Source organism: Xenopus laevis, chromosome 7L, assembly GCF_017654675.1.
Source record: "Xenopus laevis strain J_2021 chromosome 7L, Xenopus_laevis_v10.1, whole genome shotgun sequence".
Taxonomy (NCBI): domain Eukaryota; kingdom Metazoa; phylum Chordata; class Amphibia; order Anura; family Pipidae; genus Xenopus; species Xenopus laevis.
In genome coordinates, this window is record NC_054383.1 from 7,600,468 (window position 1) to 7,627,198 (window position 26,731).

At 41.2% G+C, this 26,731-nt stretch overlaps 1 protein-coding gene across 3 annotated transcripts; it reads left to right on the forward strand.

Annotated features, from left to right (window-relative positions):
* Positions 1 to 898: 898 nt before the first annotated feature.
* mlf2.L (myeloid leukemia factor 2 L homeolog) lies at positions 899 to 26,731 on the forward strand. 3 transcript variants are annotated; one of them, XM_018224462.2, is made up of 9 exons: positions 899 to 1,056; positions 1,723 to 1,828; positions 1,934 to 2,066; positions 5,027 to 5,065; positions 10,873 to 10,926; positions 13,647 to 13,778; positions 24,400 to 24,559; positions 24,941 to 25,109; positions 25,852 to 26,731. In XM_018224462.2, exons 2-8 carry the CDS (start codon positions 1,776 to 1,778, stop codon positions 25,099 to 25,101), a joined length of 732 nt encoding a protein of 243 aa, XP_018079951.1. In that variant the 5' UTR covers positions 899 to 1,056; positions 1,723 to 1,775; the 3' UTR covers positions 25,102 to 25,109; positions 25,852 to 26,731.

Consider the following 26,731-nt stretch of genomic DNA (forward strand, 5'->3'; position numbering starts at 1 on the left):
CACCTATTGTGCTATTTTTGGGCGACTGCTGAAGTGCCTCTCGCATAGTTTTGGGCTGGTTTGGAAAATGAGACCTGACAACCCTGTCCCCCCAGATGACAATTTCATACCTCCCAACATTTTGGAAGTAAAAAGAGGGACAAAAAAATTTTTTCGCACGTAGCGCAGCAATTTTTTGACCACACCCCTTTCTGTGGCCACACCCCCTAATTACCATGTTTGTTTTACAAAATTTGGCAGGTTATGAAAGTTTGAAAATATTTCTCTTTATCTAAACTGTTTTTGTGTCTCAAAATTGTTACAAAGTATCTTATTTGCACCTGTGGCTGTTCTGGGCTCTCTGCTAAAAAACAATTAAGTGAGAAACTTTGTTTCTTTTTCTGGCTGTTCAGTGCAGAGAAAAGAGGGACTTTCCAGTACAAATGAGGGACTGCGGGTTGAGCTGTCAAAAGAGGGACTGTCCCTCCGAAAAAGGGACAGTTGGGAGGTATGCCATTTAGCAGCACATCCAGCAACTTCTCAGGTGAATATTGTGAGAACACAACCAATAGTCACTCACCACCCTCTCCAAATAAAATCACACACCTCAGAACTGATGAACTTCTAGACACAAAAATAAAAGTCTCCTCCTCATATAATGAGCCTCCAATAAGCCCGAATATAAAGGACACACAGAGAACAAGTCACAGACCCGCAGCCTCCACTAAACATCAAGTGCCTCAGGCTCATCCGTTGAATTTAATAAAACATTATTTTCCCGGCATGCCCCACTAAGCACTGCACTCATCGCGCCTATTCTATTTCTAGCGCCGCCACTTGAAGAAATCACCGAATGTCCCTGTGACCGAGACCTCCACTGAAGCAATTTGAAGAAGGCGCCGAATACGTGCCCAATGTCACGTGATAGAGACGTTCCCCGAGGCTTAAGGTCACGTGCTCGTGACGTCACCCGAGGCCTAATAGCTTCTTGGAACTAGCAGCGTCCGCGGTTTCGCAATTGTTGTGCTGTGTTGTATCCGTGACCCGAGGGGTAGCGCTCTCCGCTGCTGAAAAGATGTAGGTGCTCGGGGCCATAGGCGAGGCTTTCTGCCGAGATACCGTTATGTGAGGGAGGATGCTGTGCGCAAGGAGGATGTGTGTGTAGAGACAGCAGGGTTATCTCTCTCTGTGTGTGTAAAGACAGCAAGATGGTGTGTGTGTAGAGACAGCAGGGTTATATGTCTGTGTAATGTGTCTGTGGAGACAGCAAGATGGTGTGTGTGTGTGTGTATGTATGTATGTATGTATGTATGTATGTGTGTGTGTGTATGTATGTATGTATGTATGTATGTGTGTAGAGACAGGAGGATGATGTGTGTAGAGACAGCAGGGTTATGTCTGTGTGTAAATACAGCAAGATGATATGTGTGTAGATACACAGCAGGATGGTGTGTGTGGGGACAGGAGGATAATTGTGTGTGTGTGTGTAGACAAGAGGATGGTGTGTGTGTGTGTGGAGACAGGAGAATAGTGTGTGTGTAGAGACGGAAGGATAATTGTGTGTGTAGAGACAAGAGGATGTGTGTGTGTGGAGACAGGAGGATGATGTGCGTGTGTGTAGAGACAGAAGTATAATTGTGTGTGTGGAGACGGGAACATAGTGTGTGGAGACAGGAGGATGATGTGTGTGTAATATCAGACATTGTATTACAGATAGACTTGTGCTTTTATTTATCTGTTCAGCCAATAGAGAAGAAGCTTCGGGTGACGGGGGATTGACGTTCTGATTGGGCGTCATGTTTCGCTTTATGAGAGACACTGATCCACAGGACCCGGCCATGTACCTTATGTGAGTTTTGTTTGTTTGTTTGTTTTTTTTATGTTTTTTAAATCTGTTGTGTGTCAGGCTTGTGCAAGTGGCGGCCATGTTGTCAGCAATGTTTCTCTTTTCCAGGGACCCGTATGCTCTGCATCGCCAGCACATGCGCCACATGTTCTCCGGAGACTATGGGATGTCCCCGTATCTGAGCTTAACCGACGGCAGTGTTAGGGGGCTTCCACGCCCTGCCCCCTCTCACACAATACAGGTGAGAATTTGCATCTTCTTCATGTCTGAAATCTAGAGCTTACCTCCAGCTACTTGTGATCATTGAGCTTCTGCTATATAAAATCTCTAGGTCACGGTCTGTCACATGCTACTGATGCTTTGTCCTGTAGCTACTGAACTGTCTGCTTCTTTGTGCAGCTTTTGTGCAACAGAACAGCTGATGGTGTAGAACAGCAAATACCAAACAGCTGCCATTGTGGCCAGTCTAAAATCTGTTGTGCCTGTCTGACCGTATAAACCACAATGTTACTGTGCATGTGGCACTCACTAAATGGAATCGGCTAGGAGTCATAAATGAATGCAAACATTCAGGCGCCCATGCCTAAGTTACATATTGGGGCTCATTTATAAACAGTGGTCAGTAACCCATAGCAACCAATCAGTGCTTTGCTTTTTTCAACTAGCAGTAGGTTGAACAGTGAAAGCAATTATCTCATTGGTTGCCATGGGTTACTATGCAGGGGCGAATTTGCCCACTGTCATTACTTAAGTGAAAAGTAGTGCACAACTACTGAAAGAATCGGGTTTAAAAACACACACGCATTAAAAGGGTTGTTCACCTTTGAGTTAACAATTTGCCATTGGTTTAAATTTTTATTATTTGTCGTTTTTGAGTTATTTAGCTTTTTTTTTATTCAACAGCTCTCCAGTTAGCATTTTCAGCAGACTGGTCGCTAGGTTCCAAGTGACATTGAGAAAGCCTTCACGGGCGAAATGTGTGTCAGGCGTTTACTCCACTGCGAAGTTCAGCAGTATGCATTTGAATTGGTGGGGGCGATAGCATTTCAGGAAGTGGGCGGAATGGGGGCAAAAAATTTTGTGTTGAATAAGAGGTAGCGCCGGACAGAACCATGGTACTTTGATCACGGCAATACAGACTTACTTTGTGGGCAACCGCTTGTTTCCAGTTATTAGTGCTGCAGTAGAACAAGTGACAGGGAATGGGCCATTCTCTGAGATGACAAAGTGTTCGTTAACCGTCTCTTTGCACGCCATATTGGATTCTACGTCTGTAGTGATGCACTAAGTTGAAGGTTACCAATTTTGGTCTGTCCTCTGTTCCCATTCACATTACTGACCACCCAATAAACAATGCCCTATATACCCTTTTGATCCCCACCAAAGCTTATACAATTTATTAGAGAGCATACAGGTCGATGTAAGATCTTGGTGGGACCAATAAACTTTATATAATACACAAAAGCCATGGATATCTTGTAAATTATATCCTTATAAATGGTGAGTAGTGATGTCATCAGTTATAAACGGTGAGTGGTGATGTCATTTTTGTCACGTGACTCACTAAAACTTGAGTATTATAATAAATAAAGTAGCCCTTGTTGGAAAATATGAGGATATTAGAAGTAACCTCGGAGTTCCATGACCTGTATAAAAGCACTTGGCCTTCGGCCTCCTACTTTTATATGGTCATGAAACTCCTCGTGACTTATAATAGCCTTATATTTTACAATAGGGGCTACTTTATTCACTATATATGCTGCAATCCCTACAACAGCGATACCAGATCGTTATACATCTCTATTTTTAAATGTTTTTAAAATTATTAATTCCCTCTCTATTTTAAAGGAGCTATTAAACGTTGTGTTTTAATCGGGTAATTTTTTGGCATATTAGTGCAAAGTGAACTGCTTATTAGATAAATTGGCATTTTATGCACTTTACCAATTAACTATTTATATTTATTAATTGACTATCATCAGACATGATAACACCACTTGATTTTGGTATTCACATAATGAATTTATTCACGGATTGAGGTGATCATGAATTGACCACAATTATCATTGTCATAAATATAAATGTTTCCGTTACACTGTGTTCCTGCTGTATACTATCAATTTCACACCTAATATAATATAGATTGTGCGACATCATTAACTCTTCTTTGCAGTTCCTTTTTTTTCTGCACAAATCAATTGTAGGGTCCAAATGAACCTGGCAACCATGTGTTCATTTGAACAAGAGACTGGAATATGAATAGGAGAGGGTCTGAATAAAAGGATGAATAATAAAAAAAAAAAAAAAGTAGCAATAACAATACAATACAATTTTTTTAGATGGGGTCAGTGACTCTCATTTGAAAGCTGGAAAGTGTCAGAAGGAGAATGCAAGTAATTAAGAAAACTATAAAGAAAATAAATAAAGGAGGGCAATTGAAAAGTTGTTTAGAATTAGACATTCTATAACATACTCAAATCTAACGTAAAGGTGAACCACCCCTTTAAACATTTCTGGAAATCCGTGGGTAGATCTTAAAACATGCAATTAGGGATGCACCGAATCCACTATTTTGGATTCGGCCGCACCCCCGAATCCTTTGCGAAAGATTCGGCAGAATACCGAACCGAATCCTAATTTGCATATGCAAATTAGGGGAAAACAATGTTTACTTCCTTGTTTTGTGACAAAAAGTCATGCAATTTCCCTCCCCATCCCTTAATTTGCATATGCAAATTAGGATTCGGTTTGGCTGGGCAGAAGGATTTGGGCAAATCCGAATCCTGCTGAAAAAGGCCGAATCCCGAACTGAATCCTGGATTCGGTGCATCCCTGCATGCAATAAAACCCTAGAGTATCTGGGAATGAGGAGTGATCTGCAAGGAGGAGTGAGCATGAATACCTACAAGACCACAAATAACCTTTAATTTTTTAGTAACTAGAGGGGGGTTCTGTATATTGATTTATGTGGGGATCCAACCCTTTGCACATCCCACTATTACTATTATTAACATTGGCAAATATGTTTTAACCCACTGTTTCCTGCAGTAGATGTGCACTGCTCTCTACTTGCACAATGAGCTAAATATGGAGCAGACTTGTCTCTTGGGTTCTTTGTTGTACTTGTTATACTTTCTCATGATGATTTCCTCTCTTTCCATGTTCCTGCTGGTGCTACTGAATTCGAAAACGTGGCTTTAGCAGCCTGGCGCAGTGACCCCTTATGGCATGATGGGAATGGTAAGTGTGCAAGCAGGGGTGCTATATATTAAAGGGAACATATACCCACACAGGCCGAGTGGTGCACAAAACTCTCTGGAAAGCAGAGGGACCACAATACATTAAAGGAGAAAGAAAGGCTAAAACTAAATAAGCTTTATCGGAAAGGTCTATATAAATACACCAGTAAACCCTCAACGTAATGCTGCTCTGAGTCCTCTGTCAAAAGAAACAGCACATTTCTTTCCTTCTATTGTGTACTCATGGGCTTCTGTATCAGACTTCCTGTTTTCAGCTCAAACCTCCAGGGCTAGGGCTTGAGCATGCTCAGTTTGCTCCTCTCTCCCTCTGCCCCTCCCTGCTGTAATCTGAGCCCAGAGCTATTGGCAAGCAGGGAGAGACTCAGACAGGAAGTGATGTCACGCCAAGCTAATATGGCAGCTGCTATCCTAAACAAACAGAGAGAGCTTCTAGCGCTGTTTACTCAGGTATGGTAAATTATTCTGCAGACTAATTACAGTGTTACAGCTTAATCTATTGGCAATAAACTGCTCGGTAGCTTTCCTTCTCCTTTAAAGTAACTTTTTCTTCAAGTACTGAAAGGATATAAGCACAGGAGTGAGTTTTACTTTGAGATACAATATTTAGGGGCACATTTACTTTATTCGAGTGAAGGAATAGAATAAAAAAAACTTAGAATTTCGAATGTTTTTTATTAGCTACTTCAACCACCGAATTGGCTACTTCGACTTTGAATCGAACGATTCAAACTAAAAATCGTTCGACCATTCGATAGTCGAAGTACTGTCTCTTTTAAAAAAAACTTCGAGCCCCTACTTCGCCATCTAAAACCTACTGAACCTCAATGTTCGCCTATGGGGAAGGTCCCCATAGGCTTTGTAAGCTTTTTTTGGTAGAAGAAAAATCGATTGATCGATGAATTAAAATCCTTCGAAACGATCGAACGAATTGCGGTAAATCCTTTGACTTCGAAATTCAAAGTCGAAGGGTTTAACTTCGGCAGTCGAATATCGAGAGTTAATTAACCCTCGATATTCGACCCTATGTAAATCTGCCCCTTAGTGTGTTAATAACAAGGGTTAAACATTGCAGTGTTAATGTTACACTATGGGGGGCACGTGCAAGTCTCTCTGTTAGTCACATACACAACCTAAAGCAATAAGTGATTGGTGCAGGACTGTATAAGGGACACACTCATTGCAATTGACCATTTACAGGCACAACAATGGCACAATATACATCTGGTTAGTATTTTATACCTCTTTATTTCACTAATAATAACATTCATAGAGGGGAAAAAAGCAGTTTTTGGGAACATCAGGACAAAATTTTGATGTAAAATACTGGAAAACTATTTAAAATCAGGGAAATGCACCCATTGAAATGCATTAGAAATTGGTGGGACCACAAATAAAAAATATAAAATGTGGGTGAACTTAAAATCAGGGGACTTAAAATCGAAGTTTTACTGTAGAAGTATTTTTTGTGGTTTATTATAGATCAGACAAATATGGACTTGAAAAGAAAAACGCACAGAGATGTTAAGATATTTTTTTAATGTGGTGGCATCTTTGCTTGTGCACCACTTTATAGTAAGTAGGTCAGGCAGAGAGATATTTAGTGTGAGATGGGACCTGTGAGTCATGGAGCTCTATAGCAATAGGCATTCAGTGGGGTAGAGAAGTTAAGGCTTTGTTTCATAGATGTGGGAAATGGATATTTTTTGTGGTTCGGAATGTTTGAGTCTGCGTTTAGATGTTTGTCTCAGGCCAGGCAGTTGGTATGTATTGTGGGGGAGAGTCGTAGCAGTGTCTCTGTCTTTCATAGTCTCTCTTTGTACAGGGGCCCGGATAGCTTGGGAGTATCAATACCTAAAATACAAGGCTTTAGTACGTGACAGGGTGCATACATTAGTGCAAAATTTGAGGGCAAATTGCCATGCTTTTTTTGCACTTTATACCCTGTTTGCAAGTAGCACTATGAATACAGGGCTTCCTTCTCTTTGCTGCTCTGTTTCATGAGAGTTTGTATGATGTTCTGATGCAGCAGGTCCCTGTACCTATTACCTGCTGTGCAGAGCTGCACTACACCCACAGTGATTTACTTTGCACCTTGTGCTGAAAGCTTAAAGGAGAAGGAAAGGTACTGAAGCAGTTTATTGCCAATAGATTAGCCACAATAGTGCAAGCTATAACACTATTTGTTCTGTAGAATGCTTTACCATACCTGAGTAAACGGCTCTAGAAGCTCTCTGTTTGTTTAGCATAGCAGCTGCAGTATTCACTTGGTGTGAGATCACATCCAGCCTGAGTTTCCCTGCTCACTCATAGCTCTGGGCCAGATTACAGCAGGGAGGGGCAGAGGGAGAGAGGAGCAAACTGAGCATGCTCAAGCCCTAGCCCTGGAGGTTTAAGATGAAAACAGGAAGTCTGATACTGATACAGAAGCCCATGAGTACACAATAGAAGGAAAGAAATGTGCTGTTTCTTTTGACAGAGGACTCAGAGCAGCATTACTTTGAGGGTTTACTGGTGTATTTATATAGACCTTTCTGATAAAGCTTATTTAGTTTTAGCCTTTCCTTCTCCTTTAAAGGAAATCTATACCCCCAAAATGAATACTTGAGCAACAGATTATATCAAATTAAGTGGCATATAAAAGAATCTTACCAAACTGGTCTATATATTTAAGTAAATGTTGCCCTTTTACATCTCTTGCCTTGAGCCACCATGTTGTGATGGTCTGTGTGTTGCCTCAGAGATCACCTGACCAGAACTACTGCAGCTCTAACTGTAACAGGAAGACTTGTGAAAGCAAAATACACAACTCTGTCTGTTAATTGGCTCATGTGACCTAACGTATGGTTTGTTTGTCTGCACAGTGAATCGTATGATCCCAGGGGTCGGCCCTTATTTTTTTTAAAATGGCAATTTTCTATTTAGGATTACCCAATGGCACATACTACTAGAAAAGTATATTATTATGAAAATGGTTTATTTACATGAAGTTGGGTTTTATGCAATATCTTTTTTAGAGACCTACATTGTTTGGGGGGTATAGTTTTCCTTTAAAGGGGTTGTTCACCTTCCAACACTTTTTTTCAATTCAGCTGGTTTCAGATTGTTTACTAGAAATAAAGACTTTTCCCAATTACTTTCTATTTTCTATGTGTGACTGTTTTTTTAGTATTGAAGTGTAAAGTTTCATTTTTCACCTTCTAAAGCAGCTCTGGGAGGGGGGGTCGCCGACCCTGTACACTGTTCTAAATTGATACATTTTTTTATCTTTGCCCCTGCTGAGCAGAATCTCTGGGTTTCATTACAGGCAGCTGTTAGAATTGATACAATAGTTGCTAATACTTACAGAACACATTTTAGGGCATCCTGCGGCTAATAGGCTCCATAGATTTTAGGGGTGCAATTTTGCCCATAGTATTAATAGATGAGGCTTACAGTGATTACATGGGGTATTATTGAAATAGAGAGAGGCCAAAGAAGAGCAGCTTATGGGTATAGAAGGGCTCATTTATGGAAAGACTAACCAGGCTGGGATTGGTTACACTGGGGAAGAGGTAAACTAATTATGGATAAGTAAGGTTTTTCATTTGAAATTCCCTAAAAGGACTCAAACTATTTGTTTTTAGGTGGGGTCAGTGACCACCTTTTGGAAGCTGCATCTAATCCACTATTTTCGATTCGGCCGAACCCCCGAATCCTTCACAAAAGATTCGGCCCTATACCGAACCGAATCCTAATTTGCATATGCAAATCAGGGATGGAAAGGGGAAGCATTTTATACTTCCTTGTTTTGGGACAAAAAGTCACACATTTTCCATCCCAATTTACATATGCAAATTAGAGTTCGGATTCCTTTCTTCCTAATCCTGCTGTAAAAGGCCGAATCCCAAACCGATTCCTGGATTCAGTGCATCCCTACTCTAAACACATTTATTTTTCCTATTTTCAGGACCGTACACCCCCTCTCTAGTTTATTGATTTGCACATACGACACCCACCCTAAGCGACAGGGTTGAACCATTATTGGGCTGATCAGTTCAGAACTCGTGGTACAGAACCTTTGTTAGGGACATCACAGTACAAGCTGCCCTCATTCCATTACTAATGAAATCACACCCCATATTACAGGACAGAGCTAGCACATTTATTGAATACATTAGAATAGGTGTGACATATAGACTTGTTTAAAGGAGAACTAAAGAAGTAGGTTAGAAATGTTGTACTTGATGTTTTGTGCTTCAGTACCAGCCCAAGGCAACCACGGCCCTTTAGCAGTAAAGATCTGTGTCTCCAAAGATGCCCCAGTAGCTCCCCATCTTCTTTTCTGCTGATTCACTGCACATGCTCTGTGCTGCTGTCACTTACTGAGCTTAGGGACCCACTCACAATATACACAACACATAGAATAGAAATGTCACAATATAAGGCTGATTAGTAATTAATACACATAATTACTACATGGCAGCACAGAAACCAGTGCAATTAGCATCAGAATTTAAAGGGCATGTAAAGTCAAAAAAATAAAATCAGATTTTTTAGGTTCTTTAATGAAAAAGAAAAAAGAAATCTCCAATATAATTTAAATAAAAAATGTGTACCATTTTTATAACAAACCTGACTGTATGCGTGAAATTCTCCCTTCATTTACTGCTGTGGATAGGAATTGTCAGACGGTCCCTAACTGCTCTGCAGGGAAACAATCATACTTATGAACAGCAGGGGGAGCCCCCGCCTTACTTCCCAGCCATGCAGAACTCAAGCAGCTTTGTTTGTTTCCCTGTATAGCTGTCGGCGACTGTGTAGAGATTTGTATTGGATTTTATTTTGCCTTTGCATCCCCTTTACTGTTTCCAACTCCAGCTGCAGGAACAAAGATCATCGAGCCAGATTTAAACAGATCAACTGAGATTCTATTTGGAGGATTATTTTGCTGCAGCCACTGGTTCTGGAGATTTAGAGAAAGTTTGTATTAAACAATACAAAAACTATAAAATCCACATTAGATTACATGACAACACAGGACCCAGTGCAGTCTGTATATTCTGATTATTAATCCGTTTTGCTGTTTCGGCTTCTGGCAGATATTATTTGACTTGTTCTGTTTTGATAATTTGGGACGATCCCTAAGCAGCCCAGACCACACTGAGCATGTGCACAGTCTTGGTCTTGCAAAGATGTTTAACAAAGTTACAAGATGGTGACTCCCTGTGGCCAACTTTGAAAGCATAAATCATTTGTTTGATTAGGCTTGTGGTGCAGTAAGTTTATGTTTAGTATACAACATACAGCATTTCTAGCCTTATTCTATTTTAGACTGTACTTCCCCTTTGATAATCAGCCCTGTAGCATCAGCTTATATTACAGCCAGGGAAGCTCATTTTCTGCTGGATAATTAGTGACGAGCCCTAAGCTTAGCTTCTCAACAGCCAATCAGAGCCCACTGAGCATGTGAGTGTCACAGACACTTTCCAAGATGGTGACCCCCTGTGACAAGTTTGAAGTCCTGGATCATTGCTGCTATTGACAAGCTCAAACTTTAGCCTCGTGCAATAAGTTCAGTGTATAAAATATGCCATTTTTAGCCACATTAATTTTTAGTTCTTGCACTGACCCTCGTGTGTTGTTACTCCCGTAGCCCCATGGGACATTGCCCGAACTCTTCTTGCCAAGTGGAGAGTTAATGCTGATGGAGGGGTTGCACTGTGTAATGTATCTGATGCTGATCTCTCTCTCTCTCTCTCTCTCTCTCTCTCTCTCTCTCTCTCTCTCTCTCTCTCTCTCTCTATTTAGGGGGGCGGATATATGGACATGTTTGGGATGATGAACGACCTCGTGGGTAATGTGGTGAGTATCTTGACCTGTTTTATTGACTATTCACCTTCTCTACTTGGAACAACTTAGTGTTTTCATTAAGATTCATAGAATAGCTATTTGTCCAATAACCGTCTTCCGCTACCCATCAATCAGCCCTGTGTGACCTTCCCCCAATTATACAGATGCTTCTTCACTTCCTGAGTCTCATCTGCTACTTTCTTCCCTCGCTATTGCTTTACTTCTCACCCCTTAATGGAATTGTTCAGTATAAAAATAAAAACTGGGTAAATAGATAGGCTGTGCAAAATAAAAAATGTTTCTAATATAGTTGGGAAAATATGTAATGTATAAAGGCTGGAGTGAATTGATGTATAACAAGTCAGTCAGACACTACTTCCTGCTTTTCAGCTCTCTTGGTTTACACTGACTGGTTACCCTGGCTACCAGGCAGTAACCAATCAGAGACTTGAGGGGGGGCCACAAGGGTCATATCTGTTGCTTTTGAATCTGAGCTGAATGCTGAGGGTCAATTACAAACTCACTGAACAGAAATGTCCCATGTGGCCCCCCTTCAAGTCGCTGACTAACTCAGAGTTATAGAGCTGAAAAGCAGGAAGTTGGATTCTGGCTGTTTTATTAGACATCTGTTCACTCCAGCCTTTATATATATTACATTTTTGGCTAACTAACTATATTCGAAACATTTTTTATTTTGCACAGCCTATCTATTTACACAGTTTTTATTTTAACACTGAACTGTTCCTTTAATGGCGTGGTTCACCTTTAAGTCAACTTTTAGGGGCAGATTTATCAAGGGTCGAATTGAAAATTCAATTTTGAGTTCTTTTATGGTCGAAACTGTCAAATTCGACTAGGCATTTATTCAAATTCAATTCCAGTTTTTTTAAAAAAAAAAATATATATATATATATATATATATTTATATTTTCGAGATTTATCATACTATCATAGCTGTTTAAATCATTGGGAGGCGTCCAGGGATCAATTTGTAGTTGTTTGCAGCCTTCCTTCTGAGTATAAACTTGAGTTTTTAATATTCGAATCGAATTAGATTCAAATTCGGTTCGAGTTTTCGGATCGATCACATTCATCTGAGTTTAAAAGATTAGATTTTTTTTAAATAAATTTCAATTGGTCGAATTTATGGCAGTTTAGGGGACTTTTTAATAACTCACATGAATTCTAAATTCGACCCTTGATAAATTTGCCACTTAGTATGTTACAGAATGGCTAATTCTAAGCAACTTTTCAACTGGTTTTTGTAATTTGTATAGTTTTTTTTTTTTTTTAATGAATTGCTTTTTTATTCTGACTCTTTTCAGTAGGGAAATTGCGTGACTTTTTGCCAGAAAACAAGGAAGTAAAAAATTTTTCCCCTTCCCACCCCTGATTTGCATATGCAGATTAGGATTCTGTTCGGTATTCGGCCAAATCTTTTGTGAAGGATTTGGGGGTTCGGCCGAATCCAAAATAGTGGATTTGGTGCATCCCTACTCAGCTTCCAAACGGTGGTCACTGACCCCATCTAAAAACAAATACTCTGTAAGGTTACTAATATATTTTTATTGCTACTCTTTATTACTGCTCTTTCTATTCAGGCCTTTCTTATTCATATTCCAGTCTCTCATTCAAATCAATGCGTAGTTGCTAGGGGAATTTGGATCCTAGCAACCAGACTGCTGAAGAAAAAGCTAAATAACTCAAAAGCCACAAATCACTTTCTACATTATACTAAAAGTTAATTTAAAGGTGAATAAGCTCTTTTGCAGTACTCTGTTTGTTGTATTACCTTGTTAAACAACTTGAGGCGTCCCTGTGTTTGCAGTGATTATTGGCTGGCACTGCCAATTTGTCTTCCTTTGTCTTGTCTGTTTCCTGCCTCCTACTTATTTTATTTTGCCTACACACACGCTTAGCTGACCATGCCCTGCCCCGTGATTCAACAGCGAGTGGGTCCAATAAGCCGGGAGTGTATCGGAGTGGGAGAGTTGGTATAGCAACTCATTCTTTTCACTTAAGCACCAGAGATTCAATCTACATGCGTTAACAAATTCGTTTGTGATTACCTCCTCTGTGCAACAGTGTTTTGTCTCTGTTCTTTAAAGAGTAAAATTTTATATAAGCTTCCTCATACTGAAGTAAGAAACTTTCTAAATACAATCAATTAAAATTTCTGCATTGTTTCTGAAATAATCAATTTTATATTCACTATCCCTCTCTCAGCATCTGTTTGTCTTCATTCTGTCTTCATTCAGGAGTTGGGTGTCAGATGAATGATCCAATATATCTTATAGGGGGGCTCCCTTTCATAGCAGATGTATTAAGAGCTCACTCAAATTACCGATTCCAGTACAAACAAAATCTAACAAAATAACTGCCTTTTGCACAAATTCTGCATGTAGAGAGACACGATGTCTGGTGATTTTAATAGAGTGACCTCTAATATATCTTCTAGGCAAAAGGAGCCCCCCTATAAGATATATTGGATCTAACTGTCAATGAATATCTGACACCCAACTGCTGCATGAAGACAGAATGAAGAGAAACAGATGCCAAGAGAGGAATAGTGAAGATAAACTTGATTATTTCAGAAACAATGCAAGATTTTTTAATTGATTGTATTTAGAAAAATTCTTATTTCAGTATGATGAAGCTTATATAAAATTTTCATTTTCACAAAAGTTCCCCATTAATCCATCCTCTGACCTACACCTTGTATTGTTCCACAGGACCAAATGACAACTGGATCAAACTGCCAGACATTCTCTTCTTCCACGGTTATCTCTTACTCCAATATGGCGGGGGTTAGTGCCCCTAAAGTATATCACGAGACCACACAGACTCGCATGGCACCTGGCGGGGTAAGTAGCCCAAACAACAATGTGTTGAACCCCAGTGCACATTCTGTATATGCACATACTTATACCTACCTATCTACACACTCATAGAAAGAAATTACTCAAGTCCCTTTTAAGGGAACAGTTCAGTGTAAAAATAAAAACTGGGTAAATAGGCTGTGCAAAATAAAAATGTATCTAATATAATTAGCCAAAAATGTAATATATGAAGGCTGGAGTGACTGGATGTGTCGAGAATTTCACGACCAGCACCCGACCCGGGCCCGCTGCTCTCCTTTATTTATAGACCCCGCCCCGCAGTGATGTCACAAATGGGGCGGGCAGGCGGAAGTGTATAATTCCGGCGCCGGAAGCCAGCAGTACTAGGGCGAGGAGAGCAGGAGAAGAGCTCGCACCTGCTCGCGACCCGCGCATTTTGTCCAGGAGTCGGCCCGAACCCGCCCGACCTGCCGGTAAACCCACGGGTCCCGCGGGCCTCGGGTCGGCCCGCACATCACTAATGTGTAACATAATAGCCAGAGCACTACCTCCTGCTTTTCAGCTCTCTTGGTTTCCACTGATTGGTTACCAGGCAGTAACCAATCAGTGACTTGAAGGGGGGCCACATGGGACATAACTGTTGCTTTTGAATCTGAGCTGAATGCTGAGGATCAATTGCAAACTCATTGAACAGTTATGTCCCATGTGGGTTCCCTTATAGTCACTGACTAACTCAGAGTTAGAGAGCTGAAAAGCAGGAAGTAGTGTTCTGGCTATTATGTTACACATCCAGTCACTCCAACCTTTATACATTACATAACTAACTATATTAGAAACATTTTTTATTTTACACAGACTATCTATTTACCCAGTTTTTATATTTACACTGAACTGTTCCTTTAAAAGCATTAATAGAATCGGCCATCACAACATGAACCAGCAGTGCATTCCCCAATCTCACTGTCCTCACAGTGAAGAACCACCTACGCTGCTTCAACTGAAAGTTCTATCCATCAAGTCTAATGGGGTGACCTCTGGTGTGAAGATCTTTTCTTGTAGGTTCACAGAGCAATAGCTTTAACTGCAGAGGTCAGTGACCCCCATTTGAATACTGAAAGCTGCAGAAGAGGAAAACTATTTAAAAAAATAAATAAATAAAAACAATTGAAAAGCTGCTAAGAATAGGCCATTCAATGACATACTAAAGTTTAACTTAAAGGTGAATTAACCCTATAACTGTTCTGTGTACCTAAAGCTAGGGCTGCACCGAATCCACTATTTTGGATTCAGCCGAACCCCCGAATCCTTCACAAAAGATTCGGCCAAATACCAAACCAAATTCTAATTTGCATATGCAAAAAATCGTTTTTTTACTTCCTTGTTTTGTGACTAAAAGACACGCGATTTCCCTCCCCGCCCCTAATTTGCATATGCAGATTATGATTCTGTTCAGCCGGGCAAAAGGATTCGGCCGAATCCTGGATTCGGTGCATCCCTACCTAGAGCCCTTTAATCGGATGGGTTCATCTAGTTATTGCAGCTGCCCTCACTAGAGAAAAGGAAGAACAAAGGGGTACGTGTTGCTCTACAGAAGGTTTTACCTTGTCTCTTTTCTTTCACAGATCCTTGTCCTGCACGTTTAGTAGGGTTTTCCTCTAATGTAGTCCATGTTCTAGCCCCAGGCTGTGTCCCTGCTGTGATTTATTCCAGTTTGCAACTAATTAGCACATCAGAGTATGTACTGGCCACCGATGACAAAGACAGATGGCTTGTAATTGTTAGAGATTTAATGCAGCCTAGGGATGTGCAACAAAGCAAGGACTTAATTCCTATTGGTGCAACATGATATAAGTGTTAAAGGATAAGTAAATCTTTAAAATAAGTGAATGTAAAATTGATGAGGATGCTTTTCTAAAACCTTTTGCAATTTACATTCATTATTTGTTTTCTTTTTATTCCGAGATATTAAGGGATACATGTACTGTTAATATGAATGAATTTTGTTATAACCGCCATCTGCTGGTCAGTTTCCCACCAGTCTGACCAACAAATCAAGGAAGTTTTTAGGAGAAAGAAAGAGGCTGATGTTCTTCTGCTTAGGAAAAGAATTAGAAATGTTTCTCAAATCTTTCCTGAGCAAAAGAACATCAGCTTCTTTCTTTCTTCTGACAACTTCCTTGACTAGTTGGTGTGGTCAGACTGGTGGGAAACTGACCAGCAGGTGGCACTGTTGTAACAAAATTCATTCATATTAAAAGACCAGTAACACTAAAAATTAATAAGTTCAAAACCTATTCTATACCCCTCTTAAAATGCATCTGCCCTGCAAAATTTTACATATTTTAAGTGCTTTATGTGAAAATACTATTAAAATTTTTCTTCCTGTTCTCAACAAAAGGCGATAGGGCGACTTCAGTTGTGGCAGACACTACGTGCGCGCTCCACTGCAGCTCCGACATCACCTCCTGAAACCGGAAGCCAGTTGCTGTAGATTTATGAAGGATTTTTCTAGCCCCTTGTATTTAAACTCAGTATGATTTATGGCTGTAAATGCTGCGAGCAGGAAAAGCAGCACCCAGGTCAGCCATAAATCCACTCTGCGCATTCCTTCGCCTGCTGGCAGGTATGCCTTCTTCTTCAGAACGTAATTTGCAGGAATGTTTAAGAAGAAATCGGCAGCTAACAAAGGGTGAGAAAATCCTTTATAAAGCTGCAGCAACTGGCTTCCGGCTTGGGAGGTGATGTCAGGAGCTGCTGTGGGGTGCGCACGTAGGGTCTGGCACAGCTGAAGTCGCCATATCGCCTTTTGTGGAGAACCGGAACAGGACTTTTAATGGTATTTTCACATAAAGCACTTGAAATATGTAAAATTGTGCAGGGCAGATGCATTTAGATGCGTATAGAATAGATTTTGAACTTAATACGTTTTAGCGTTACGGTTCCTTTAACAGTACATGTTTCCCTTAAAGGGGTTGTTAACCTTCCAACACTTTTTTCCGTTCAGTTTGTTACACCAGAATTAAAGAATATTTCCAATTACTTTCTGTTTTCTATGTGTGACGGTTTTTCTAATATTATAGTATAAGTCTAACTTTTCTCTTTTCTAAAGCAGCTCTGGGAAGGGGGGGGGGGTCGCAGACTCTCTAAACTGTTCTAAATTGTGAAATGTATCAACTAAATGTTGCAAAATTGTAACAGTTTAGAATCTGTGCCTTAATTACTGAGCTGCCAGACTCAAACACCAGAAACAGGGACATTGAACTTTAAACTTAGATTTTGGAAAAATGGCAAGTAATTGAAAAAAGTCTTTATTTCTGGAGAACAACCTGAAAACAACTGAACTGAAATTGTGTTTAGATTGGTGAACAACCCCTTGAATATCTTAGGGAAAAAAGAAAATATATAATGAATGTAAAGTGCAAAAGTTCTTAGAATAGTACCCTCATCATTTGTACATTCATTTCTTTTAAAGGTTTTCTTATACTTTAACCCTTTAAGTGCCAGCAGAATTTCACATTTTGGTTACGCGAAATGCCAGCCGTTTTTGAAACATTTTGTGCTCTCTCACTTTAGGGGCATTTTCTGAGGGGAAACCTATAGTTTACCTAGGAAAACTATACATTGTTTTTTTCGGTAGAAACTGAGCTTTCTAAATCTGCCTGAGTTTTCATGTATTTCCACCTGTGCAAAAAAATTTATAGTGCTAAATACCAAAAAAAAATGAAAAATTACCATTTTTCATCGTATATCAATTTATACCAGAAAAATATTTCATTTTAGGGATGAAAATCCAACTGATTTGGAAAGCCTTATGTCTCTCGAACGTGCCAATACCAGATATGTATAGTTTTAGGGAGATTTAGGATTTCTGTACAGCAAAAACTCCCGGCAGTATATTACCGAATTTTGAAAGCACTAAGGCAGAAAACAGCATGCTTTAGATTCCAAGGCAAAAAATCCTGAAACCGTAGGTTTACCCCAGAAAACCATACATTTTTGAAAAGTACACATTCTGCCGATTACAAAATGGGTAACTATGTCTCTCTACTCCCAACTACCAAACATAAAAGCTTGTCTGAATATAGCGGTTTTTCAAAAAAAAATTCAAAATTCTGAAAAATCATTTCAAAGGTTTTATTTTGCTGCTCCGCATATCCCAAACTATATTAGGTACCAAGAAAAAGCACCTGAAATATGATTGCCAGGGGTCCACTGAACAGTTTGATACCCATTATGCATAGGTTTACCAAAGTATCTGGCATTTAGAGACACCAATATGAAGTTAGCACATCCAAATTGATCAGGACTTTACTTCAGCTACTGAGAAATCAACACATTGACTGCATTTTTTGTGGGGTAAAAACACAGAAATATATGTTTACCCCCCAAACCCATATATTTTTGGAAAGTCCACATTCTACTGAATCTAAAATGGGTACCCATGCCTTTCTGCTCCAAACTACTGAGTCGCAAGGCTTTCCCAAAATTGTCGGTTTTGGTGAAATATCTGAAAATTGCCTCAAACCTTCAACTTCCCAGCACCATATCTCCCATGTATCATTACGTACTAAGAAAAAGCACCCTAAATATGATTGCCAGGGTTCCTCTGAACATTTTGGTGGTCATTGTTCATAAGTTTACCAAAGTGTCTGGCATTTAGAGGCCCCAAAATGAAGTTAGCGCATACAAACAGTCCCGTGGGTAACTTCATCTAATGAAAAATCAACACATTGACTGCATTTTTGTGGGGTAAAAACACAGAAATATATGTTTACCCCCCAAACCCATATATTTTTGGAAAGTACACATTCTACTGAATCTAAAATGGGTACCCATGCCTTTCTGCTCCAAACTACTGAGTCGCAAGGCTTTGCTACAATTGTCGGTTTTGGTGAAATATCTGAAAATTGCCTCAAAGCTTCAACTTCTCAGCACCATATCACCCATGTATCGTTATGCACCAAGAAAAAGCACCCTAAATATGATTGCCAGGGTTCCTCCGAACAGTTTGGTGGCCATTGTTCATAGGTTTACCAAAGTATCTGGCATTTAGAGGCCCCAAAATGAAGTTAGTGCATACAAATAGTCCTGTGGGTAACTTCAGCTAATGAAAGATCAACACATTGACTGCATTTTTGTGGGGTAAAAACACAGAAATATATGTTTACCCCCCAAACCCATACATTTTTGGAAAGTCCACATTCTACTGAATCTAAAATGGGTACCCATGCCTTATTGCTCCAAACTACTGAGTCGCCAGGCTTTCCCAAAGTTGTCGGTTTTGGTGAAATATCTGAAAATTGCCTCAAAGCTTCAACTTCCCAGTACCATATCACCCATGTGTCATTACGTACTAAGAAAAAGCACCCTAAATATGATTGCCAGGGTTCCTCTGAACATTTTGGTGGCCATTGTTCATAAGTTTACCAAAGTATCTGGCATTTAGAGGCCCCAAAATGAAGTTAGCGCATACAAACAGTCCCGTGGGTAACTTCAGCTAATGAAAAATCAACACATTGACTGCATTTTTGTGGGGTAAAAACACAGAAATATATGTTTACCCCCCAAAACCCATATATTTTTGGAAAGTACACATTCTACAGAATCTAAAATGGGTACCCATGCCTTTCTGCTCCAAACTACTGAGTCGCAAGGCTTTCCCACAATTGTCGGTTTTGGTGAAATATCTGAAAATTGCCTCAAAGCTTCAACTTCTCAGCACCATATCACCCATGTATCGTTATGCACCAAGAAAAAGCACCCTAAATATGATTGCCAGGGTTCCTCCGAACAGTTTGGTGGCCATTGTTCATAGGTTTACCAAAGTATCTGGCATTTAGAGGCCCCAAAATGAAGTTAGCGCATACAAATAGTCCTGTGGGTAACTTCAGCTAATGAAAGATCAACACATTGACTGCATTTTTGTGGGGTAAAAACACAGAAATATATGTTTACCCCCCAAACCCATACATTTTTGGAAAGTACACATTCTACAGAATCTAAAATGGGTACCCATGCCTTTCTGCTCCAAACTACTGAGTCGCAAGGCTTTCCCAAAGTTGCCGGTTTTGGTGAAATATCTGAAAATTGCCTCAAAGCTTCAACTTCCCAGCACCATATCACCCATGTGTCATTACGTACTAAGAAAAAGCACCCTAAATATGATTGCCAGGGTTCCTCTGAACATTTTGGTGGCCATTGTTCATAAGTTTACCAAAGTATCTGGCATTTAGAGGCCCCAAAATGAAGTTAGCGCATACAAACAGTCCCGTGGGTAACTTCAGCTAATGAAAAATCAACACATTGACTGCATTTTTGCGGGGTAAAAACACAGAAATATATGTTTACCCCCCAAACCCATATATTTTTGGAAAGTACACATTCTACGGAATCTAAAATGGATACCCATGCCTTTCTGCTCCAAACTACTGAGTCGCAAGGCTTTGCCAAATTTGGCGGTTTTGGTGAAATATCTGGAAATTGCCTCAAAGCTTCAACTTTCCAGCATCGTATTGTCCATGTATCATTACCAGCATAAAGCATCCTAAATATAAACATAGGGGTCTACTAAACAGTTTGATGCCCAATATGCATAGATATACCAAACTATGTGGCGCACAGAGACCCCCAAATGACAATATGTATAGACATTTTCACGGCTGACGCGCTGGCTGCTGCAATATAACCACTCGGTGTGTGTATTATGCGACATTAGACCACCTAACAGTACAGAGACCCCAGAAAACCATATATTTTCAGAAAGTACACATTCTGACGAATCCAATATGGGTAAATATGTGTTCCTACTGCAAACTGCCAAACTGCAAAGCAATGCTGAACGTAACAGTTTTTATCAAATTTCTGAAAATCGTCACAAAGCTTGAATTTTACCCCATTATATGCCCCACATTTCGTAACTTATCAGCATAAAACATCCTAAATATGAACGCCAGGGGTCTACTAAACACTTTGATGCCCAATATGCATAGATATACCAAACTATGTGGCGCACAGAGACCCCCAAATGACAATAGTGTATATACATTTTAACGGCTGACGCGCGCTGGCTGCTGCAATATGAGCACCTGGTGTGTGTATTATGCAACATTAGACCCCCCTAACAGTACAGAGACCCCAGAAAACCATATATTTTCAGAAAGTACACATTCTGACGAATCCAATATGGGTAAATATGTGTTCCTACTGCAAACTGCCAAACTGCAAAGCAATGCTGAACGTAACGGTTTTTATCAAATTTCTGAAAATCGTCACAAAGCTTGAATTTTACCCCATTATATGCCCCACATTTCGTAACTTATCAGCATAAAACATCCTAAATATGAACGCCAGGGGTCTACTGAACACTTTGATGCCCAGTATGCATAGATATACCAAACTATGTGGCGCACAGAGACCCCCAAATGACAATAGTGTATATACATTTTCACGGCTGACGCACTGGCAGCTGCAATATAAGCACCTGGTGTGTGTATTATGCAACATTAGACCCCCCTAACAGTACAGAGACCCCAGAAAACCATATATTTTCAGAAAGTACACATTCTGACGAATCCAATATGGGTAAATAAGTGTTTCTACTGCAAACTGCCAAACTGCAAAGCAATGCTGAACATAACGGTTTTTATCAAATTTCTGAAAATTGTCAGAAAGCTTGAATTTTACTCCATTATATGCCACACATTTCGTAACGTATCAGCATAAAACATCCTAAATATGAACGCCAGGGGTCTACTGAACACTTTGATGCCCAATATGCATAGATATACTAAACTATGTGGCGCACAGAGACCCCCAAATGACAATAGTGTATATACATTTTCACGGCTGACGCGCTGGCTGCTGCAATATAAGCACCTGGTGTGTGTATTATGCGACATTAGACCCCCCTAAAAGTACAGAGACCCCAGAAAACCATATATTTTCAGAAAGTACACATTCTGACGAATCCAATATGGTTAAATAAGTGTTTCTACTGCAAACTGCCAGACTGCAAATCAATGCTGAACGTAACCGTTTTTATCAAATTTCTGAAAATCGTCACAAAGCTTGAATTTTACCCCATTATATGCCCCACATTTCGTAACTTATCAGCATAAAACATCCTAAATATGAACGCCAGGGGTCTACTGAACACTTTGATGCCCAATATGCATAGATATACCAAACTATGTGGCGCACAGAGACCCCCAAATGACAATAGTGTATATACATTTTCACGGCTGACGCACTGGCTGCTGCAATATAAGCACCTGGTGTGTGTATTATGCGACATTAGACCCCCCTAACAGTACAGAGACCCCAGAAAACCATATATTTTCAGAAAGTACACATTCTGACGAATCCAATATGGGTAAATGTGTGTTTCTACTGCAAACTGCCAAACTGCAAAGCAATGCTGAACATAACGGTTTTTATCAAATTTTTGAAAATCGTCAGAAAGATTGAATTTTACCCCATTATATGCCCCACATTTCGTAACGTTTCAGCATAAAACATCCTAAATATGAACGCCAGAGGTCTACTGAACACTTTGATGCCCAATATGCATAGATATACCAAACTATGCGGCGCACAGAGACCCCCAAATGACAATAGTGTATATACATTTTCACGGCTGACGCGCTGGCTGCTGCAATATAAGCACCTGGTGTGTGTAATATGCGACATTAGACCACCTAACAGTACAGAGACCCCAGAAAGCCATATATTTTCAGAAAGTACACATTCTGACGAATCCAATATGGGTAAATATGTGTTTCTACTGCAAACTGCCAAACTGCAAAGCAATGCTGAACATAACGGTTTTTATCAAATTTCTGAAAATTGTCAGAAAGATTGAATTTGACCCCATTATATGCCCCACATTTCGTAACGTATCAGCATAAAACATCCTAAATATGAACGCCAGAGGTCTACTGAACACTTTGATGCCCAATATGCATAGATATACCAAACTATGTGGCGCACAGAGACCCCCAAATGACAATAGTGTATATACATTTTCACAGCTGACGCGCTGGCTGCTGCAATATAAGCACCTGGTGTGTGTATTATGCGACATTAGACCCCCCTAACAGTACAGAGACCCCAGAAAACCATATATTTTCAGAAAGTACACATTCTGACGAATCCAATATGGGTAAATAAGTGTTTCTACTGCAAACTGCCAAACTGCAAAGCAATGCTGAACATAACGGTTTTTATCAAATTTCTGAAAATTGTCAGAAAGCTTGAATTTTACCCCATTATATGCCCCACATTTCGTAACGTATCAGCATAAAACATCCTAAATATGAACGCCAGAGGTCTACTGAACACTTTGATGCCCAATATGCATAGATATACCAAACTATGTGGCGCACAGAGACCCCCAAATGGATATATAGTAGATAAAATTTACAAGGCAAAACAAAATAAGGCAGTAAAGGGTGAAATGCAAAAAAATCCAATAAAACCACAAAAATCAATGTTTTTTTTCCAGACTAGTGTTATCGGCCGTCAGAATCACAGTTTGAATATTTTAGATGGGCCAAACAGGTTCTACGGCTAGAAACAAGTGAACACAACATATGCAGAGCTGAAAATGCAATAAAATGGCTAAAAATTCAATAAAATGGCTAAAAATGCACCAAAATACCCAAAATTGCAATATAATCACCGAAATAACATACAAAAGGTATTGCACAGTACGGTTAGCGAATACGCTATGCGTAATGGCAATAAAACATTTTTTTCAGCCAAAAAAAGAAACGATGCGATAAGAAAAAAAAAAAAAAGCCACAATGCCATGTATGTGCGTGTGTGTGTGTACAAATGGTAAATTACATGTTATGTGCGCGTGTGTGCGTGTGCACATGTGTGTAAGTGCAGTGAGTGTAAGTGACCCCCCCAATCCCCAAAAATGTATGTGTAAGTGTGTGTAAGTGTGAATCTAAGTGTGTATTACTGTAATAAGTGTGTGTTGGTGTGTTTGTGTGTGTAATTGTTGCACTAACCTGAAAAAGTCGCTGGAGACTGTTGCAGGCGATCAGGAAGAGCCTCTGGAAGACATCTGCCTCGTGGTTCCTGTCTGTGTGCTGTGGGGGCGGAGATCGTCGATCCGGTGCAGGCTGCAGCAGCAGGACACGTAAGTAACACGTGCCTGCTGCTGTTTTTGGGCCCCTGGGCGATCGCGCCCCAGGGGCCACTCGATCCCCTGCTCTGCTCGTTGCCTAGGGGCAGGGGATCGAGCAGGAACGGAGCGAACGGCTCTAACAGCCGCTCCTCCGCTCCTGAACCAGGAAATGCTGCAGAACGTAGAATCTACGTTCTGTGGCATTTCAAGTACCTTTGCCACAGAACGTAGATTCTACGATCTGTGGCATTTAAAAGGTTAAAGGGACGTTGTATCAATTATGGCAATTGAAAAACCATGTGACCTATCCTGAAAGGGTAGAATAATGCGTTTCCTTGCCTGAGGAGCTTGTCATTCAAATATTATTATTTGCAAAGGCAATATTCTATTATTGTTCATTACACTGTATCATTGTGGAATAACGTATGGCCGTATCTGTAGAGTGGCTGCTGGGAGACCAAAAGAGAGATGGTTTGGTTTATAGCATTGCTTTTCTTTCATTCCTTTCAGATCCGCGAGACACGGCGAGCAGTACGGGACTCCGACAGCGGCATGGAGCAAATGAGCATCGGCCATCACATCAGAGACCGATCCCACATTGTGCAGCGCTCACACAACCGACGCACAGGAGACCAAGAAGAGAGGCAAGAGTTCATCAATATGGACGAAGGTGAGCATTTGCCTATCCTTTAGTGATGTTAAACACCTGTGGCTCTCTGTGTCCTAGAAGAAGGAAATCGTTTTGATAATTGTATCGGTATCCCTTTAAAGAGAGTGCCTATGAGAAAAATCTGTACACAGATCCAGTGCGCAGCATGTTAGGAGCTCTGTGCTGCTGCTTAACAAGGTAACAGAGCATACAATATATAGCAACTTTCTACGGTTTTTATGAATGGTACGTTCCAGCTGCATAAATTTCATGTGGCTTGTAGAGGAACCGTAGTACTGCTGCCCCAAAGTGTTAATGTTCAGGTTCTGGAGCCGTGAAACTTCAACTGTTGTTGCTTGACCAACATCTGGCTGGCTCACTCACTTCTCATTGCGTTCTCAGTGGATGCTGCTGGTTTTGATGAAGAATGGACCAGACAGACCTCCCATTACAGAGGACAGCGAGGAGTTGCTTACAGAAGACAGGGGGGTACAGAAGATCGGCTTGCCATCCAGGGACCAGAAGATAACACTGCCAGGCCATCTCGCCGCTATGACTGGTGAAACGGTGTGTAAGTATAGCCCTTGCTCAGTCTGCTTTGGCTCCCTCCGCCCCTGCTCAGTCTGCTTTGGCTCCCGCCGCCCCTGCTCAGTCTGCTTTGGTTCCCTCCGCCCCTGCTCAGTCTGCTTTGGCTCTCTCCGCCCCTGCTCAGTCTGCCTTGGCTCCCTCCCGCCCCTGCTCAGTCTGCCTTGGCTCCCTCCCGCCCCTGCTCAGTCTGCTTTGGCTCCCTCCCGCCCCTGCTCAGTCTGCTTTGGCTCCCTCCCGCCCCTGCTCAGTCTGCTTTGGCTCCCTCCCGCCCCTGCTCAGTCTGCCTTGGCTCCCTCCCGCCCCTGCTCAGTCTGCCTTGGCTCCCTCCCGCCCCTGCCCAATCCCCCCCCCGCCCCTGCTCAGTCTGCCTTGGCTCCCTCCCGCCCCTGCTCAGTCTGCCTTGGCTCCCTCCCGCCCCTGCTCAGTCTGCCTTGGCTCCCTCCCGCCCCTGCTCAGTCTGCCTTGGCTCCCTCCCACCCCGCTCAGTCTGCCTTGGCTCCCTCCCGCCCCTGCTCAGTATGCTCAATATGACTGGTGAAGTATAGGTACAGCTCCTGCTTAATCTGCCTTGGCTTCCACCTGCCACTGTTCCATTTAGTTTGCTAAACTCCCTTCCCTACTCAGGTCTGACTTGATAGACTCCCTCCCACCTATTCCATTTCTGCTGCATTGTTCGTTTGGAAATGCTCATCCGTGTTCTCATGCACAACCTTTTACTTTTGCAGCTTGAGATCTGCACATTTGGATTCAACAGATGGAGCAAGAAAACTCAGAATGTTCTGAATATTCCCAAAGGAATAAATCCCTCCTCCCCCATGCCACTATTCCACCACACCTCACTCCTTACCTTCCATACCTATTTCCCCCTCCCCATTGTCCCCCCAAACTACCTCCAATACTCTTCTTTAATCCCCCTCCTAATTCGCTTTTAATACCACCCTTTGTTGGTCGGTCACCCCTCGCTGTCCTGATGCTTCCCCCCCCCTCCCACTTCTACCTCTTGTCCCCAGTCTTTCCAGTGACTTTCCATTCCAGCAAACTTGATATAATTTTGCCAGCAGTAATGTATTCTAAACACTAGGGGAGGTTCAGTAGTGAGGGTGTGACCAAGAGATGGCAATGTTTTTGTGTGGGGGGGAGGGTGCGGGGAACGACACTGATGCTGCGCAGGAAAGGGAGGAGTCAGTCAGGATTTTTGCAAGAATAGGTAGGGAATGACACCCCGGAGTTATTTTAAGTATCGGACAGATGTTCTGCAAGAGGCAGAGAATTGCTCTGTAGGGAAGGGGTTAATCAAAGCTGCAAATAGGAGGAAAGAGCTGAGGAAATGTGTGTGTGTGTGTGTGTGCAGAGATAAAGCATGTGACCAATGACAGGCTCTGCAGAGTGGGGCAGAGGAGAGATGCTCTGCATTGAATGAAAGAGAAGGTGAGAGAGCAGCTCTGTTCTGAGGGTTTGGAGGGGGGGCATGTTTGGAGGGTGGGAGACTGGAGCCGTACATCTGATGCGTAGGGACTGTAGTATAGTATAGGGGTTTTGTTTAATTTTTTTGCAATGTTTATTATTAACTGTTCAGTTAAATTAATAAAGGAGAAGGTGTCACAT